Below are 20388 nucleotides of genomic sequence, written 5' to 3'. Positions count from 1 at the left end.
GAACACATCCTTATTGACTGACGCATCGTGAACGCAACATCTGACGCAGAGCGTGTGTATCGGATGAGAGGCAGTAGGCGTATATTAAACACCCGCAAAAGGTTAAAATTCTTATTGATTAACCTTGGTACTATTTACACTTTCGATGGCTGAAATGTAAGTTGTATTCTACATCATATTAGCCTTTAGATAACAATGAAGAAACGCAAAGAATAACGAAAGAAAAACATATAGTTATAGACATTGGTCTACTTAATGCAATGTCCATGTGTGTCGTGTCCTGGTTGGTAATTCCGTCCTTCAACCTGGGCACAAACATTGCTCTATTACCTCTACGTCTTAGTTCAGTGTCGGTGCAGTGCAGTGCTAAGGCCGCAATCCATATGTGGTCGTACGACTGGCCGAAGGCAACTTTGTATATTTCAAGGTCTGGGTTATAATCTGGGTCTTTGTAGTAGCGGTCCAAGAAGTCTGAAACTGTAAATATTTGTTTTTTGAAGTTGACTATCACATTTATCTACATAATTGTTTAACATCATGGGACATCACAATCATATTATGTACATGTTCATGAAAATAATTCAGGCCTGTTTTTTTATATATGTTGTATGATAATGAAATTTGAAGATCCGTAAAACTAAAATAGCTGTTTTACCTATTAGAAAAAAATGGACACAGGTCGCATTTACAATATATCCTATACTAGAGTTTCAACTGTTTTGCTTCATTATTACGGTTCATGAAGTGTTCCAAATTGTAAGAACTTGGTTGATTTACAAAGAAATGTGATAAGATCCCTTAAAAAGTGGCTTTCAAGCAAATATTCAAATCCATCACCAATTGAATAATATTTCGAACATTAAAAAAGAGACGTCTTTCAATAGGTATTTTATGGTTTAAAGCTCAATATTTTCGCAATACAAGTGGTAAGTTTCTATAAGTAATAGATTTAAGTTACATAATAATTTTGACAAAATTACTATTTGTTTGATTCTTACGTTGTACCTTGATTCCCTTTGTTCTGTTAACGATATAAAGCAGGTTTTAAAAATGAATTGTGTGTTATCAGCATTTATACGGCATTTCAGTGAAATCAATAGTCAAGAAGCTTATCAAAAGACAGACGTTTTGGGAGAGTCAATCGTTTATCATAGGTTATGGAATTTGGTAACGATCTTTATGAGATTAAGTCCAGGGCCAGTATTACAGGACCAGCTTAAGAAAAAATAACGTATTTTAATTAAAATGTAAACTTTGGAATTGTTATTTTGGTGTTTTCATTTGTTAAAACTTATTGTAACATTTTTACAACAGAATACACACATAGCAAAACACATGTACCAATACAATAAATGTTTAAATTGAAATTTTATTTTGTCTCGGTTACCTTTGGTAAAACATTACGGAAAATACAAATTAAGGCAATTTTGCCACCGGTTACAGTGACAAAATTTTAACAGGATATTAACATGATAACGATAATTTGTATATCACAAAGGTATTTCCATGTATAAAATTCGTTTATTTGCTATCAGATTGGTCATAATAACAATTCCTTTAAAGTTGCCTCGATGTAATTCGGTGTGTGTATACCACGTGATAAATTGCGTCATAAATGCTACGTCGGAAGGCAATATTTTGCTTCGAATGAAGACTTTAAACAAAGATAACCTCACTATTTCTTCACCATTTTAAATGAAACATAGCGCAGTCTACGCCGCTTACTAAGCCCAGCCCTCGGTCTTTCACCATAGTTTGATTGAGAGTTCAGTTTCTTAAAACACTTCGACAAACCTTTTCACAATACGACCGTCTGACGGAGCACTGTCAAAAGGTTATTTTGGAAACAGGCTTGTCGAAGTGTTTGATGAAACTAATCAACTTATCAAACTTCGGTTAAAAACGAAGGCGGGGCTCCTTAAGGGGCATAGACTGCCCTTTGTTTTATTTAAAATGGTGTAGTAAAAGAAAAGTTATCTTTGATTTAAGTCTTTTTTTAAGCAAAATGTTGCCTTCCGACGTAGCATATATGACGTAATTTATCACGTGGTATACACACACTGTAATTGATCAATGGAAAGTTGTCGCATTTATTTGGCTGGTAGTAAAATAGCACCTGCAGGAACCTATGAATGGTGAAGATTATGTAGTATTTACTAGTTAGGCATAGCGGACGTTATATCATCTATCGAATATATTTTCAAATCGCCTTACTTTGATACGACTTCCCGGTAAAAGCAAACACTAATTTGCTAAAATTACACGTTAACTGTCAGAAAATCGTGTTCTTCACTATTAATCTGGAAAATGACCCGTCTACAAGCGAATCAGGCTGATTATTGATATAAAAGATGATTGAACACCCATATATCTTGACAAAATGTTCAATGAAACAAACCCAAAACTGGAAAAAAAATATTTTAATACAATGTTAATCCTCATCCTGTCGTGCATTGTATGTTATTATTTTGGACGTATATGTGTTTATGAAAAGATCTATATGAATGTTTATAAACTGTTTGCAGTAAAACACTATCATATAATTAATTTAAAAAAAAATGGAACTATTTATCCACATGTCGGCGAATGAACGAAAGCCTACCTCCTCGACGATGTGTGAGAGGCATAAAAAGAGCGGCAAAGGGGTATATAAAAGGGCGTATTAAGGATAATTTGCGGGGTAAGTAGGTGACCCCCGTAAGGTATATATCACGTCGATAACCTGTTTACATGTTTCAATGTTTCTTTTATTCATCAGAATATTCATCGGAATCGGAAAATAGACGCCATTATGATACGATATAAATTTGGTGACCCAATATGGAAAAATATAGGGTCACCGCGTGACCAGTCCTGGACCAATGGCGTTGCGTCATTTATGATAGTGTAAGGTCTTATTCATTTTAATTGAGTAAATGAAGATTTTGTGTGGCCTGAAAATCGTTGGCATAGTTTTGACGTGACACTATTGATGTAAATTCAGCTATTACCACAACGTGAATTACATTAACCATTCAAGTAGCCAACAGGTTTACAAAGTCCCTTTAAACAGTACAAGACTAATGCATAAAAGCTACAAAACAAACGAAATGTACAAAAGGTCAGTGATTCTGAAACTCTCTGAAGGGTCGTGTTGAGCTATATTAGTTGAGAGCTCTCAACTTTGCATTTGTCCGAACCAATACACATTATTGAAATATTAAAATATAAGCCTTATCAGCGCTAGACTATGGGGTTATAATTTACGACTGAAGTTAAGAAGGCACCCTTTCCTACCAAGCCCACCTCACACTTTTCCAAACCATTACACGTAATTTTAAAATAAGCAGTGTTAGTGTTATAGGAGCCAGTCAATGAGAAAACAGCCGGAGCAAGCGAACATGTGTTGCTCTTACAACTAGATAGAAGACAAGTGTGATCTGAAATGAGTGAACAAATTAAAAAGCAAGTGTTACTAGTATAAAAATTACCAAACTTATTAGAAAAAACAATGTTTTTTTCAGAATGATTGAACCAATTAAAAAAACCAAGTGTCATCGGAAATCACTGAACCAATTAGAAAACAATTGTCATCAGATATTGCTGAACCAATTTTTACGAGGTATTTTGAAGCAATACACGTGTATGTGTATACATGTAATTCTGCTTATCTTCTTTTATAAATATTGATGTTATCGAAAACGACCTTGAGGTTAAATACACATTGTTTACTTATTACATACTGACATCAGTCTCAATTACAGACACAAACATGAGCGCATAATTTACATATATATTGCATAAAGAAACAACATAAATATACCCGTCATTCCGTGAATACCCCTCTCTTCTATGGGGTTAAAATGCACGGCTGAAGTAAAGAAGGCACCCTCTGCAACCAAGGCCATCTGCTCCGGAGTACAGTCAATGTCATCCTGTTTCACCAGCCAGAAAGTTCTGGAGAACCAGCCCGCGAACACCCACACGATCTTGGCGCCGTACAACCCCACCTTGTATGCCTTTGATAGGCAAACAATTAATTTATTGGATCTAACGTTGACAGTGACGTTGAATGTGCTAGTCAAAAAATCAGTTGAAACTTTGAGATTAATCAGATATTTGAGGAATTATAAGAGTTAAGTAAGGATGATTATTACCCTTGTGTTTTCGGCTGAGTATTTCTTTCAGAATTATTAAATAGATATGGAATAAAATATTTGTGGAAAATACAAACTAATACTGCCATTAATGCAATAAACTTCCAAAATCATGCTGTGATGAAAATATTTGCTGATATTTTAGTAGTTTTTTTTGCTGTAAAAAGGAAAAAGGGACAATGCTACAAAACATGTTTGTCTCGATAGGTGTCTGTACTTCACCGCGTTTGAAACTATATACATAAAAAGTAAGGTACAGGGTAAACGCCAATGACATAGAACATTAAAACAAAAAGTCACCAACAAGAAACATGGTCTGGCTTCATATTTTTCTCACCCTGTGACAAATGGATGCAACCTTGATGATGCAATGATGCGACCTTGATGATGCTTGGTGCAATCTTGATGATGCAATGATGCAACCTTAATGTGATGATGCAATGATGTAACATCGATGATGCAAGGATGAAATCATGATGATGCAGTGATGCAATCTTGAAAATGAAAAAAACCTTAATGATGATATGATGGAACTTGGTGATGCAATGATGAAATCATGATGATGCAGTGAAACAACCTTGAAAATGAATCAACCTTAATGATGATATGATGCAACCTTAATGATACAGTGATGCAAGCCTAATGATGCAATTATGGAACCTTGATAATGCAATGATGGAACCTTGATGATGCAATGATGAAACCCTGATAAAGTAGTGATGCAATATTGACGATACAATGGTTTTAAACCTGTATACGGACGTCGGAATGTTACAACTGAACAATTTTCTTTGTAGAAATGGTAAGAACGTTTTTAAGAAGTGTTATTTACGACACATTTGTATATTATTCTTACTGCACACAGCACTGCTCTCGCTCTGTCCTCATACATCGCTGTCATGATGATCCTCGCTTCATGCTCCTGACAATATAAAGAAGATAGATATTAAGAATAATATTATAGTAATGCATGCATACAAAACAGCAGTATGCAATGAAAAGTGTATGGTTATACATGCGTTAGAAACAACAAGAATAGGTTTTGGTTTAGAGTTTATGGGCAATCGGCATAGCCTACCATTGGACATGTGCATGCATGATTATTATTATTATTCTAGACATATATCAAACATTAATAACTGCAAACAATTATACCACAGGTATGTTCATGTCATAAGTATGAAAGTATGTAAGAATTGAATTATATCCATTCATAAAAAGTAATATGAAAATCCTAACAAACATGTTTATTGGAAAACAATTTAATTAAGCCAAGTTAAAATTTAGCAGAACGAATCTATTTACTTTTTAGCAGAAAGGTCTTTCTTAAAGCAGCTAAACTATTTAATTTATCCTATCTGATTTTCATATTTTATAATGCTCTAATGCTCCCACTGATTTACACCACACATGAAGTATTGTTATTTCACCAGTGTCAGCCACGCATATCTTATACAAATATTATTTCTGCGACATACATTATAGCATTATTATATATATTTAAACATCGATGATGTGAGTTTCTAATACAAATCAGTTTCAAACAAACGATAACCATCATTTTTTTGATTAGATAAAAACTCATACCATGTTTTACATACTGATATTTTTATTTTCTGCGTTAACAGTTGTTTGTTATATTATGAGGTATAAAAAATATTGAACAAAATCCAAGACCAAAATTATTAATAGAAATCACCAATAAAACATAGCAAGCGTGATCATGACGAGTGCTATTTACTTCTATATATATTTGGTTAACAAGGACTTAGCGCAGCCAGCCTTTTTATACCCATTAATTTAGTACTCGCTCCTCGCATGACAATGATATATCGGAGAACTACCGCCATTTTTCATCGAAAACAACCTTGGATGTAAATGGATGGTTTACAATATCAGAATTCTTTACACGTAACTATGCTGCATATAATCGCGTAGTCATTTCAATTTATCAGTAAAGCCTAGGGAATTTTACTCTAATACTCTAAGGAAAAATAATTATCTATGCAATTAGACACTTCACTAGCAATTAATTTGAAATCAATGATTCAAATAACACCTTAAAATGCTATAATTAATCAATAGATTTACTATTAATTTTACAAACTACTTCTACTAATGTAACGGCATGCATCCGAGGTTCGTTCGATGGAAAATGAACGAGGTGTTCCGATTGAATAATGTTACGGTCAACACACCATGTACGTCCACGTTGCAACGTTAGAGGTCTGCAGAGTTAAATCGAATCTTTGAAATCGAAAGACTTCTTGGTTATTAAAAGGTTGTTCACCTAATATTTTGACCGCTTATAAGGCGTATTTACAGTTCAAGGAAAAATAACTCATACGAAGCAATCCTTTATATTTTTCTAATTTTTAAGCCATCCGAGGTTATAAATAGTTTTCTGTCTTTTCAAATTTACGTATTTGCACATTATTTACAGACCAAATTTGCACGAATACCAATACACACATTCTCATTGAGTTTGTAAAGTTACCTGTTTTTATGGAAAATATATAATCAGCAAACATCAGCATACAAATGATAACAAGTTAAATCTGACTCAGTCAGATTAGTAAGATTTATTGCATCTTTAATGTTAATTATAACAGTGGAAAAAGAGTTGACCCTTGTTTAACAACTATTATAGTATCAAAGTAGTCTCTGTGATACCAGTCTTATCATTTCTGTTAATTGACTTCATTTTAGTAATATTTTTAGAACTAATACAAGACTGCACTAGTTTTATCCATCAAACATTGTGAATGGCAACATCAAAAGCTTCCTCAAACAGGACAATAATATTAGCCAACATTAAATGAGTAAGAGAGTCCCTCAACTATGGATATACCCTCTACCGTAATACAAAAGTACAAAGGGTCAATACAGACCGCATTAGGCCGAATTTTTTATCTTTATAAAAGCAATTTTGCAAGATGCATGTTTATAATGGTAAAATTAAAATTAAATGCTGCAGACACACACTTACACTGGTCTGGGCCAGTCGTTGATCCAAGATGACTCATACTTCCATTATTATGCTTAAAAAAAGTTAAATATCATGTTACCGAGTATTCTGACTGATTTCCTGAAGATCAGATAAAAAACTGTTGTTTTTATAACACGAAATAAATCTTCAATGTCAACTGTGAAAGATACCGGGACGCCAATCTATAACCCGGATTTTACCTTAAAAAACTGGAAAAAAGGACACAAGACAACAAGAGATCATTGTATGATCATTACTAAAGTTATGGTTAGGTTAAGGGTTAGGGTTGAGTCAAATGCGCAATCTTTGATAATCTATTGAGGCCCTATAGACGTAATTGAAAAATTAAAATGTTCTACTTTTAACCGAACTAAAGGTTCTGTATCCTAGGTTTGATTAACATATCAGAGAAGACACAACTATAACTAGTTGTAACTGACCATCGTACTATGAACCGTAGACATGTTAAGCGTTGTCGATAATATATAATTAAAACTATATGTTACTAGTTTTTACTGACCTTGAGGTTCTGTTATATAGACCTGTGTAACGAAACCGCGAGTGTGAAATTATTATTTCTAGTTGCAACTGACCTAACGGTTATGCACGTTAGACTTGTCAAACGAAGCCGAAAATGTACCAGATTACTCAATATAAAACGTACTGTAAGGTTCTGTGCCCAGACGTGTTAAGCGTAGTCGGGAAAATGCATGGACTACTACTTACTACTGATATTACAGTTTTGCGCCCTTAACTGTAATCTTAACCGATGAAGTACAATGATAACTAGTTGTTACTGACCTTTAAGTTATCTACTCAAGAGCCAAGAAAAATATAATGATAACTAGTTGTTATTGACCTTAAGATTCTCTACCCAAGAACTGTTAAATGGAACCGAGAAAGTCGAATGACTACTCGTTATTACTGACCTTCAGGTTCTTGACCCTTGACATGGGATCGTGGACAAAAATCTCCTGGGTAATTATAGTGACATTCAGATCCGAAGCTCTCCGAACAAAGTCGTCCGTGACCTATTCAAAAGAAAAGAAAGACCGTACTAATTGATATTAAAGACGACATCTGTTTAAGGAAAATGCCGTCCAGGCAAAGGCTTACCACCAAGCATTATTAACGCACAGTTGATTCTTTTTTCCTGGTTTGAAGATAATGCATGTTCGCTGCGCGGAGGAAAACACTCGGAAATATAAAGGATTATAAATGCTTGTTTATTATGTAAACCAATTTCGTTATTAAACAAAAAAACTCATGAAATAAAGTTATTATTATTATTATTATTATTATTATTATTATTATTATTATTATTATTATTATTATTTTAGTATTAGTATTAGTATTAGTATTTGCAATCTGTCTTATGTGTTTACATTCGACTTGAGCTTAAATTGATTTTTTAACATCTAATTTGTATTATATAATCATAATGTTCAACAAAAGGTTATTTTAATAAGTATGTAGTAGTATTACTTTATTTTTGATTAACTAACCTATTGATTCGGGATAAGACTGGCGGATTGTTAACGAAGTCTCGATTATAGCCAGCGTTCATGCGCGAACCGCTTAGCAACCCAATTAATAAAACCAATTTAAAGACTTCATGCAAATCTGGGGTTTGCCGTCAGAAACTTCTAAATTATTTCTAAATCAGACTCTAGACGGCAATCCAGTTGGCGGAAGCATGATCGTAAGTATTAAGACAGTTTAATTATATGATGGTTACGGCCCTCGAAACAGCAAAGAAACTGACTATTACCGCATCATTAGGCAATAGTGCTAATGTAATGTTAAAAATGCCTGAAGTGCACGAATTTGCAAAGCGGCATTGTAACGCGATTCAGCAAAAGACTGTAGCGCATTGACATCATCACCTGATGCTACCAATGTGTTCAATAAAGGTTAAAATATCCGTCGGCATATTTATGAGTCCTTTAGGACGAATGAACATAGTATCAGTTTTCTAATTTTGCCGTGACTGTACAAGCGTGGGTTTGCTCCAACCCCCAAACCAGGTTTTTTTTATATTGGGTATCAGAGTGTAAAATATATACTATAAGGGAGTTCAGATGCATTACCGTGTAAACTCATATTAGGTGCGGACTAAACATGAACGAGTTCCTTTGATATGATAAACTATATAGTTTTTGATTTTAAATTCAATGAATCGAAGAACAATCCTTTTGTACCACAAAGTATTTAGTATTAAGTATGCTTAAAACGAAGCGAATACGTTTTGCCTCCCTTCATTCTTATTTGACAATGTCTTCATGACCTAAGATAAAGTTTCCAGAATTGATATATAAAGTGTAAACAAATATTGCGAGTGAAACCATCACCACAATGTATTTCATATGTAATATCGACTGTACAAACCACGGAGAAAAATTCGAGTGCTTGATGGATTGTGGCGACCTTGTTCCAGTCAAATTTCCGCATCAGTTGGATCCTTGCCTCGTTCACCTTCTGCTCCGGAGTCACTATCCGAAAGAACTTTGGGAATCTTTTACGGTCTGAAAGGATGGGCGAAGAGGAGCCGTATGATAACTGAAATAGAAATGTTTGAAAGCTTGTTGTTATTAAAATTAAGGGTTATAACCCCCTAGTCAACTTCTGTTTCACTGACCCTTCTAGGGCGGTAACCCCAACATTTGCTAATATGTTTACGTTTTTTTGTCGTATGTCCGTGTTTTGTACTCTCTGCATCTCTCGTTTAGTGTTTGTTCGGCTTTGGCATTGTGCCTTAACCAGAGTCATTTGCCCAGTAGATAACACTGAATTATTGATGAAAAAAATATGTTCGACATACCTTACCTGAAATGCACTCATAAAGTCATTAAATGTTTTAGTTCATATGTTTCCTTGTGTGGTGCAAGAATATCATAGAAGTGAGTGAAAGAACTTAATTTGGATGACATATAACTGACGAACAAAATACAAAAGAGTAAATAAGTAATATCTTATTATGACTTTCAAGTAAATGTAATATAACATTTTAATGTTAAAATAAAAATTTAGTTCGACAACACTGCGGATATACGCTTCTTTAATTCAAATTTAAAAACATTTAAATTCACAGAAACCAGTTCCCATGTGTTGACATTACAGAGGACATTTTCTCCCACCTCAGATAAGTAGATCCAATAATTTAACCATGCTAGAAATTATTATCTTGCCCACGGGCGAAGATAAAATGCCCGTATGGAACTCCTTTTTTATGGTCATCACATTGTAATTACCCCCCTTGTTTAAGACTGTCGTCTGTAGCATCATGGAAACCTTGTCTTGTGGCAATATTTAGAACGCTAAATAATTATTTCTCCCTTCAATTTTTCCATAAATTAGTTTCCACGCACCTTTCAAGAAATAATGCGTCACTCTCCTAAGAACTATTTGAAGACCGGTTTGACTATTCACATAATCGAAATCACTGCGCGCATATCCATGACAACCACGAATTATCGCATATCCATACGCAATTATTTTCACTAAGCACAAAAGAGTTCCAGCAAAAAATATATTTTTACTTAGTTTTGTTTAACTGAGGTAGGAGAAAAAGCATCTACCATAGCCGCTCGTGAAAGATAGGTTCATCCCGACCCTCGCGCATGGTGTCTTGCGGAAACTCGGTAAACCTCGTTTCCGCAAAACACCCTACGCTCGGGTCGGAATGAACCTTTCTTACATTCTCGGCCATGGAAGATACTTATAATAACGAGCACTATAATCTGGATCAAAGAGAGAATGGGCTGAAAGACGTTCTGTGAACACGTATATGAGTATTGCGAATATAACTCGAACGATCGGAATGGGTATAGGGCACTTGAGGATTTTATCATTTTTTTCATTTAAAAAGTAGGTTTTTGTGTAATTTAGAAATGCTTTTTTTTGCTATCATTGTTTTTATTAATAACTGCTTGCGTGTGATTACATATTATTATTAATTAAAAATGAAACTCTGCCAAAGGCTGAGAGCCTTATGACCCATAGTAGACGAGGAAAGTGAATATCTGTTTTATGCTGTCTGGTATAATGTTGTCCATGTCAAAGTCGCTCTATCGCTCTTTTTCCAGTCGTCGCCATTGTTATTGAATTTTGTAATTAAACACCATAGGCGCTTCAAGCAAACCGGCGGTTACTCGCCCGCCATTTGTCGTCATTCCCCCGTCGCCGTTGTCAACTCCCTCATCACCGGTAATTTTAAATCTTTTGTCGACGTTGTAAGTATAGCTCCTGTCGCCATATCCAGTCCTTTGGTTGATGATACGACTAAGATCTATGTCGATCCATCATGTACGAAAGTGGCCTTCACCTCCATATGCCCACCCTTTTACGGAGTAATTATTACGGATGAGGGTAGCATACAGAAACCCAATCATACTCCATTATTTGTAACCTAATCATACTGCCTTGTTAGTAACGCAGAATATAATCAAATGACTGAAAGTCCAAACATCACGAAATGCATTTAGGAAGGATTTTTATGACGCGGGTAAAAAGTATATAGTTGAAACAAACGTGTAGTTAAAAAGGAGACTGACTTCTAACGAAAATGAGCAGAGAAAAAAACTTGACAAATGATCAAACGGGTTTATTTTGATTTTTCTATCCTAATTTAAGGATTGATAATATTAAAATTCCTGAAATTATATTTCGTGTATTTTTTTTTAAATTTTATTCTATGAATAAATATAATGAAGGATGTTTACACATATTTACAATTCACGAGCGTTCAACACAAAGGAGTATTTTGCATTACGTAACACTTATTTTTCAAATTGATAAGAAAGTAGTAGAACATTTCGCCAGATAATGGATATTATGGCAAAGAGAAGATTGTTATAAGTTGATATATTCATAGATGTGAACGCTGTTTAGTGGGTCCTACCAACTCCCACTGAGTTTCGAGCACATCCAAATATTTAGCGCCTCCAGCATAATGCAATATACCCCTCCCGAATCACGGATACCCTTAAACCAGACTAATAAGTTAATTCAAGTACACTGTAAGATAAATCTTGTATACAAATATATTGCAATGTATAACCTATAAATCGCTTCTGAAAGTATTTCGTTGTATAATTATGTTTTGTAAACATACATTCATATCATTTATTTCATTTCAGGAAGAATTTGTTTGAAAAATAACGACTTTCAAAATCCAGAGCCTATCATATAGTTGTTTTCCTCGGTAAGGATAACATATGTGGTCACATACTAGTATGTAGAAACTATTTAAAAAAGGCTTTGTATAGAACTATGTTTCATTTACTTTTGTAAGTGTGAACTTGTAAATACATGTAATAAAATGTTGCAAAATAAACATGAAAACACATGATGTCAATATCAAATTTAGACGATGTCATTAAGCAATCGACATATAACTCTGATATAAATGTTTATAACCAATGTAGATATCTCCAAGTCACATGATATTCCTGGACAAAGGAACGCTCGCGGCCTTGTATCTAATGTATTTTTTGTTAAGGAGAATCTCTCACGATTCATAGGGTTATAAATAATGAATAAGTGTGAAATGTGATCAAAATGTTTGTTACTATGACAGAACATAATCAAAAGTTCAAAATAGAGCCTTTTTTGCAAAGCCAAGAGATCTAAAAGCAGTATTCGAGTAAAATTCTTGATCGTACAAGGTTTGGCCCTACGCTCTTCGATAAGATGTCCTCTCAGTTTAAGTGCACTTGCACTGCCGTTAAGCTGCAACCAATATAACCATACGAGTTGAGTGTTGAATAGGAATTGTTTATGGCGGAATGCTGAGTCAACAGTCAAAATAAATGTACAAATAATATATGGCCTAATCTCAGTAAGGTTCTAGAAGGAATTAGCAACGTATGGCCTAACCTGAGTAAGATTCCTGAAGGATTTAGTTATATAGGGCTTCTCCAGAGAGTGGTTCCAGAAGGAATAAGTTATACATGGCCAAACTGAGTAAGGTTCAAGAAGGAATTGTTATATATTACCTTCCTTAAGTAGGATTCAAAAAGGGATTAGCAATATATGGCCTAAACTGAGTAAGGTTCCAGAAGGAACTTGTAATATATCACCTTCCTTTATGGCCTAAGCTGAGTAAGTTCCAACAAATAATTAAATTAGTAATACATGGGCTTATCTAATAAGATTCCAGTGAATTAGTTATATTTGGGACTACTTCAGAAGGATTCTAGAAGGGTTTAGCAATATATGGTTTAAGCTGAGTAAGATTCAATAAATAATTTGTAATATATGGACTCACCTGAGTAAGGTTCCAGAGATATGAAACTTGTGCGGTGGCCGCGGAGCATGTTGAGCAGCCGTCCCCGAGCACCATGTGATATGGCTGACCCGCTTGTAGCTCCCGGAACATCCGATACACGGCTACGCCCTCTGTGCACTGAAGTATTGAAATTAATGCTTTATACTTAGATAAACGACGTTTCGTCATGATGTTTGAAGACTTTTTTCAAAACTTCTAAACAAGTTGACGTATTTATATTATTATAGACAGGATGACGTCAATACGTTTTTTTTTCAATATTGCATGATAAAAGTTTTTTAATACATTAATCGTTTGATGGGAAGACAACATCGGAAACCATGTCTCGCTTTGTCTGACCACAGGGAATATGTGCGTGTTAAATGTCTCACAGCCATGGCCAAATGGCCAAAGTCATCCCCATAATCAATTACAATAAAGGCACAAATGAACGGGTTTTTAAATAACCAATGTGGAACTGCAACAAAAACTGTGCCTAATCACAAAAAGGACAGTTTCAATACATTATCAATATATAATACAGACAGGTAGGTGAATAGCCCGTATATATATCGTGAGTACCTTGTTCCAGGGGCAATAACTACGTCAAATCACAACCAAGCAAAATAACTTTTTTGAACTCGTTTAGAACCTAAACGCATGACGTTCCAGTTTCCCTCAAATACCACCTCAAGTTATCCAGACTTAAACGTATGATTAACGAATCAACTCGCGTACCGTAAACAAACACCTTAAATAAAACAAAATGTCCGTTAAATCTTTTTTATTGGTCAGATTTTCAATTTTCAATGTTGATTTTCAAAATTCATCTCGCTCCTCAGATCACCTCATACTATGAACTGATTGACTCATTTACTTCTAAATTCATCCCCTAAGTTGGCTTTTTCTAAGCATACGTTTTTCCACAAATATATTTGTTTTACCTGTCAAACGGTTGGGTCCACTTTGGTTAAACTTATTTCAATGAGTAAAAGAACACAAGACAACATGTCAATATCATTGCACAATATCTGCATGATTGAAACCAACAAAGCTCTTCTTCTTTTATTCTAATCACATTTGAAATTACAGGCATGCAGTCTATATGATATACAAAGAAATATATAATCAATATCATGAAAGAAATTCATTTTAAAGCTTTGTTCTAACTATAGTGTCACAAAAATAACAACGACATATTATTTATATATATATAAAGTAATCATTCACGCCTGGTTCTAATCAAGTAAAGTGGAGATATCGATTCACAAAATGTTGTTTATTTGTGAAGGTCTACGAGCACATGTTCATGCCTTCGAGAATCCAATCAAGATTGAATTCCGGATATCAACCATTGAAAACGATTATTAGCTGACATTTTGGTGGATGGTACTGATTACTTGGTCATGGAATTAAACGAAGACGACGAGAGACTAAATTACAGAGATAAAAGTAGATGTCGTGAAATTGGTATTAAAAATAGCCTTTCGTTCAGTAATGATGTTTGCGGCAAACGTTTGCCATTTGGTTCCCCTTTGCAGTGAATGCACTGTATATCAATAGGGATACAAAACAAACAGTTTGTTAATGTTAGCCATCGTGAGCGACTGTTAGCCTTAATTCAACCATGTTTGTATTGCATAAATCAACTTTGCTTTTCAGTAGAACATTTCCAAGATGTAAAGAACCAATGCATTTTAAAGGTTTTTGCAGATCCAGTTACTCAGCTATGTTTTTCTTTCTTTTACAGAACGGGGTGGGGACTAAGCGAAACAGTCTTTGCAACGCCTTTTTGAGCACGTATTGCGTAGGCTACAGATTCTTTACGTAAACGCTATCTCCCTCTTCAATTTTTGTAACCGAACAATTTAATTAAAAATCAACTCTCTGTTAAGTCAACTGAATAATGCGAAAGTGATGTTTCAGCTTTGGAAACCATAACATTTTTTCCGCTATTGAGACAACGAATGTATTTGGAGGTGATGTTTCAGCTTTGGAATGCTTTGTAATCATTTCTGAAAAAAAAAACCCATGCTAAACAATACAAATATGGATTAAATTAATCTGTTTTGGAGGTAAATCCAACTCGTAAATTTACATTACAATGTGTATTTATATTGGGAACAAATATGAAATTATGGAACATTAGAGGTTTTTCGTTAAAAGATCGTAACGATCTGCTATCTGGAAATCGAGACAATGATCATTTGTTTTTTTTACCAGAGTTTGTGAGTTATAATACTGGTGACGACATGAAAACATGTATGAATATGATAGCTTGACATCTCCTATGAATTCTAGAACCCTTTCTTTTCTTTTTGTAATTGTTAATTTATGACTTTTCTTCTTGGATACAGAGCATACACAAATATTACCCACAATACATACAAAGAGCTGTCAACAACAATAGTTTAAAATTGTACTTAGTAGACTTTGTACAAGTTGCTTAAACAATTATATAAGTAACATAATTAATAGAACAAAAGACCATATAGAAATACTTTCATTTTTCAAATGAGCTGTAATTTTATCAAACCGTAATATGAATGGTACATACGTACTATTCATCGGTTTAAATCTGCTTGCGCAAATAAATTATGTCATAAAAATAAATATAAATATGGTGAGTTTTGACCCTATCCAAATACCATGTATTTTTGTTTTATTAAATTTAAAACCTTAATTATTTTAAACCTGCGTATCACACTTTTAGTAGGGCTTGTATAATGTCATCAACTCAAACAAAAAGTAAAACAGAAAGAGGACAACCGTGCCGAATACTACGTTATAGAAAAGATCCAGAGATCAATCCAATATTTGCGATTTCGGATATCATATTAGAATGAAGGGTCTTCACACATTTTGAACAAAAACAACAACAACAAAAGAAATCTATGAAGCGCAACTATTAAAATATTTTTCCATTCCACTGTATCAAAAGATTTTAGAAATCCTTAAATTGTAACTTCTTTGCTGAAAATACCAGTATTATCCACAGCGTCACCAGTTAATCTAATGTTAAGTATATATACACTTAAATATATTACTTTTTTGATTGAGATGTTTAAGAATCGGTAAAACTGATTGCAGCCGTACTGCTTTAACAATACTGCTAATAGATAATGGATATTAAAAATAAATATAGGTCGCCTATTTTCATGATTTTGGGGTCCTCCTTTTTTGTACAACAACGCAAGAATTAACAATTTTAGTGAGTAAACTTTTATTCAAGGCAGAGACAATCAGATCGCAGATAATATCCCAAACTGCTTTAGCATTTTTGCAAACGTAAACGTAGTTATGTATAGACTTTGATAGGAAGTATATATTTGTATATTCATCCGATCTAAGAAATTCGCAAAAAATAGGAAGTATTGTATTGGAAACATTTATATATTTTGTTTAATTTGCTTTGAACGATGTTAAAAGTCTACGTTCGATATTTGTTTATATGAAATATTGAGGCTATTTATAAATTTATTGTTTGTCCTTTACAAGCAGTAATTGTTAGTTAGGTATGATTGTCTTAAAAATACTATTTTTCCATTTCGTAATGTAGTTATTATCAATCACCCAGATAATGGCATGTACGAAATAGGAGTATATTTGCTTTTAATTTTTACTGCCAGTAGAATTATCAAAAAGGGGAACATAAAATTAAGCACATAAAACATATCTATAGCTAGGTATTAACATTGCTACCGTCATTCCCGGAGATATTAAAGCTACACGACTAGTACAATAACAATAAAAAAGTGTGTACGACTCAAGTTGTACAAAATAAGCAAGCCTTCCTATGCTAAAGAATTGCTTGAATTTCATTAAGTGATTCACTCACCATTGAGTCTATGTAATTGTACGTCAGGTTGTATCCAGGCAAGATGCGAGGATCATTGTTGATGTCATGGAGCGCCATTTTGACCGGAAGTAGCACCGCCTCGCCCCCGATCCATCCTTGACCACTCATTGGCAGCAATCCGAGCAACCGCAACGTTGTGTTAGCCTCGCTCCCATAGCAAATGTTCATGCATATTATAGATATCGCATAAAACATAAATTTCGTCATATTTGTTTTAAAAATATATATATATATTGTTTGTTTTTTCTAATTCATGGTGTGATTATTACAAAACAATATCTACAAGTAGAAACACAATCATTTTAATCGGAACGCTTCTCTGAGAACCTTCATTCAATTGAAACACATTGCTTCTTATTATAAAATGATCTGAAATGTTATTGATTAGCTTTGACTATATCTCGCATGATCTAACGACAAATTTATTTCCTTAGAAATAGATCGTGCGTTAAGCTACATACAAATCATTTTCCACTAATCTGTCACAATCTTAGACTTAATGAAATTAATAAAAAAAAATGACAATTAAGAATCCTTGGCAGTATTAGGCAGGTAATAATAATTCAATTTAATTAAAATTATGTTAACGACATAGATCACTTCATCGCCATTTGAAGTGACTCGTTTACTGATTTTATGTTGGCAACTTTTTTTTAACTCTATCGATATTTAGTAATTCATCTTACTTTTATGAACTCTTTTTGTGTCAAGCCAAACTTGAAATAATCCAACTTTTTTTTTATACTTACTTACTTATTTGACTTTTATGATGACTTTGTGTTTATCTGTTTACTTGGTATTTAATGTGTTATTATAAATAATTATAGCATTATGCGTATTAAAATTAATAGTGGTTGGCCGATTATCGGCGATAGTCGATAAATCGTCGTCGCGGGCTTAAAGTCAACGAGCGGCGTCGACTTTTTTCCGGTATCGATACATCGAAAACATTTTACAGTATACTCAAGATCCGAATCCGCGTTAAATGCACTGAAGTTTCCTCTATTTTCTGTCCCCGCTCAAATATATTTTGCCTTGTTAAACGAAGAAAATCCATTTAACGTATTAGAAAAAAACCACATTTGCGTCGTACGCTTATATATGTTTATATTCCTGAATACGAATATTGAATCATATTGATGATTAACTAGATTTATGAAAACAAGTGATGAGGAAGAATGATAATCTTATGAAATATTTTAGTACTCACCAATCGTTTTATATTTTAGCGTCTTCAGCTTTTAAATTCATGGTTACAACCTTGTTATCAGTAATACATATTTTCCATAAACGCATTATGTGGTAAGTGGTTAAAGGTTTATCACTCAAAATGTATGTTTGTTATACAAGTGAATGTATTGATTTTGAATACAAGTGTATCTTTATATTAGTTGAAGTTGTAATATTTATTATCCCACGGGTGATGAACAAAAAAGGACACATGACCACACATGCAAACGCAAGTGGTATTTTGGCTCGATTGATCGTCATCCCAGGTAAGTTTCTTATCAACATTTTTGTTATACGCGGGAGTTCGTACAAGAGACATAGCGCAAAAAAAGAATGCATTGTTTTGTCTTTCGATCGGTGTATTGGTCACCATTCATGTTTGCATAGTTTCCAAGAACTCTTCGAAACAAATAGTGTCCCGGAATGCAAACACACGTATCTAGTGTTAAAATGTCATAGATTTAGACAAAAAGCCACATTGTGGTCACGTGACATTTTTGTTCATCACCCGTGTATCCAGTTATAAAGCATTTGGCAACTTGTTAGTGATAATTTCTTTGATATTTACTTGAGATTATATGTTTAACGTTGAGTCCAGTACTACCAGTATTTATTGTTGAGAGTGTAAATGCTCTATCATATTATGAGTTTGTTATCAATTTATTCTAAGCAGGGACTGATTGTGATTCATCATGATTCATTGAATATTCAGTTTTCTGACCCTACATTGAATTCACACACAACTTATCTAATATTTGTGATTGTTTTGTTGACAATTTGACATATCTGTGCTTCTCAGTTTGTCGGAAAAAGAAACAAATTTACAGACTACATTATTATTTTGCTTCATTATTTTATTTGATTCCTAATCCATTAAATAAGTGTGAGTTAGTTTGCATGCACCTACTAACGCGATGCGAAATGACACTAAATAAAATCTTTCAAACGTTCAATTTATCCGATTAATTCATCGGTTTGTCTGTCCGAGCAATCGATAATAAAAATCCAGCCGATTGCTCATCTCTAGTAATAATGGGAAAACAATAATACTATTCAGGGGAAAAAAGTAAGATGAAAACTTTTACAGCTATAATGACAGAGTTATGTATTCATCTCCCGAATGAAATATTGTGAAGATTGATTAATATACCTATACATGTTGTTCGACCTAATATATATAAAGAGAAAAGCAGTTGGCATAGTATTCAGCTGTGGTGCGCGGAGAGTAAGGAAAATCAACTTACAAATTTGATAATTGTTGCCTTTTGAATTTACATGATTTATGATTATGCTGTTGTTATTAGAACACTTAGTTGGCCAGTTTATATTGAAAGATGTTCAGTCGAAAATAAACTGGATAAAGTCATGTAATCGATTTAAAGCCTATTCTGAGTAACCTTTAAGTATTAAAATTAATTGTAGATGCAAGTTAAAAAGAGCCCCATGCAATGTAATGCTGAGACATGCGTTTTGAATTTGCGATCCTTTATGTCTCTTGAAATTAATGCTTAATAGTTGGGAAAGATCGCCCCTTAAGTGCAATAATGCTGCAAGTGATTTTATCATGTTTTCAAAAAAGTCGCATTTAAGTTTTTTACTTACTAAAATAAATACGTTGCATTAGAATATTTCAATTGTATACACATTGTGCTGTTTCTATTTCTATAGCAAAAAAGTGTGACATGACTATTCTTATTAGTTATGCACCTTTCAATATAGTGGTACAATACTTTTAATCTGTTTCTAAAAATTATAGTGGAAATAAGGTTCCCTTTGACATATGGTACCCTTATAATCAAAGCTGAATTTTATTTACTGAATGCTTATAGGTGGCACATGGTGTCTGATACATATATACCCTAAGAGATTTCATCGTTCCACAAACATATTGTTCATTGGAAAATGG

The 20388-nt window shown here is 33.7% G+C and overlaps 1 protein-coding gene across 1 annotated transcript; it reads right to left on the bottom strand.

Annotated features, from left to right (window-relative positions):
* Positions 1-111: 111 nt before the first annotated feature.
* On the bottom strand, positions 112-17420 carry LOC128227362 (gamma-aminobutyric acid type B receptor subunit 1-like). Its single transcript, XM_052937815.1, has 8 exons — positions 17232-17420; positions 13394-13531; positions 9514-9684; positions 8055-8156; positions 4993-5058; positions 3803-3998; positions 331-477; positions 112-149 (listed from the first exon to the last, which is right to left on the bottom strand). Exons 1-8 carry the CDS (start codon positions 17418-17420, stop codon positions 112-114), a joined length of 1047 nt encoding a protein of 348 aa, XP_052793775.1.
* Between the last annotated feature and the right edge of the window lie 2968 nt (positions 17421-20388).

The sequence above is a fragment of the Mya arenaria genome, chromosome 1, assembly GCF_026914265.1.
Source record: "Mya arenaria isolate MELC-2E11 chromosome 1, ASM2691426v1".
Lineage (NCBI taxonomy): Eukaryota > Metazoa > Mollusca > Bivalvia > Myida > Myidae > Mya > Mya arenaria.
This window is presented reverse-complemented; position numbering and strand designations above follow the sequence as displayed.

Coding starts and splice junctions, on each gene's coding strand:
- LOC128227362 (XM_052937815.1), bottom strand. CDS start 17,420: ATGAACATTTGCTATGGGAGCGAGGCTAACACAACGTTGCGGTTGCTC. Junction 9,685..13,393: donor ATCTCTGGAACCTTACTCAG/GTGAGTCCATAT, acceptor TTTCTATTTCAG/TTATCATACGGCTCCTCTTC. Junction 8,157..9,513: donor CACTCGAATTTTTCTCCGTG/GTTTGTACAGTC, acceptor TCTTTTGAATAG/GTCACGGACGACTTTGTTCG.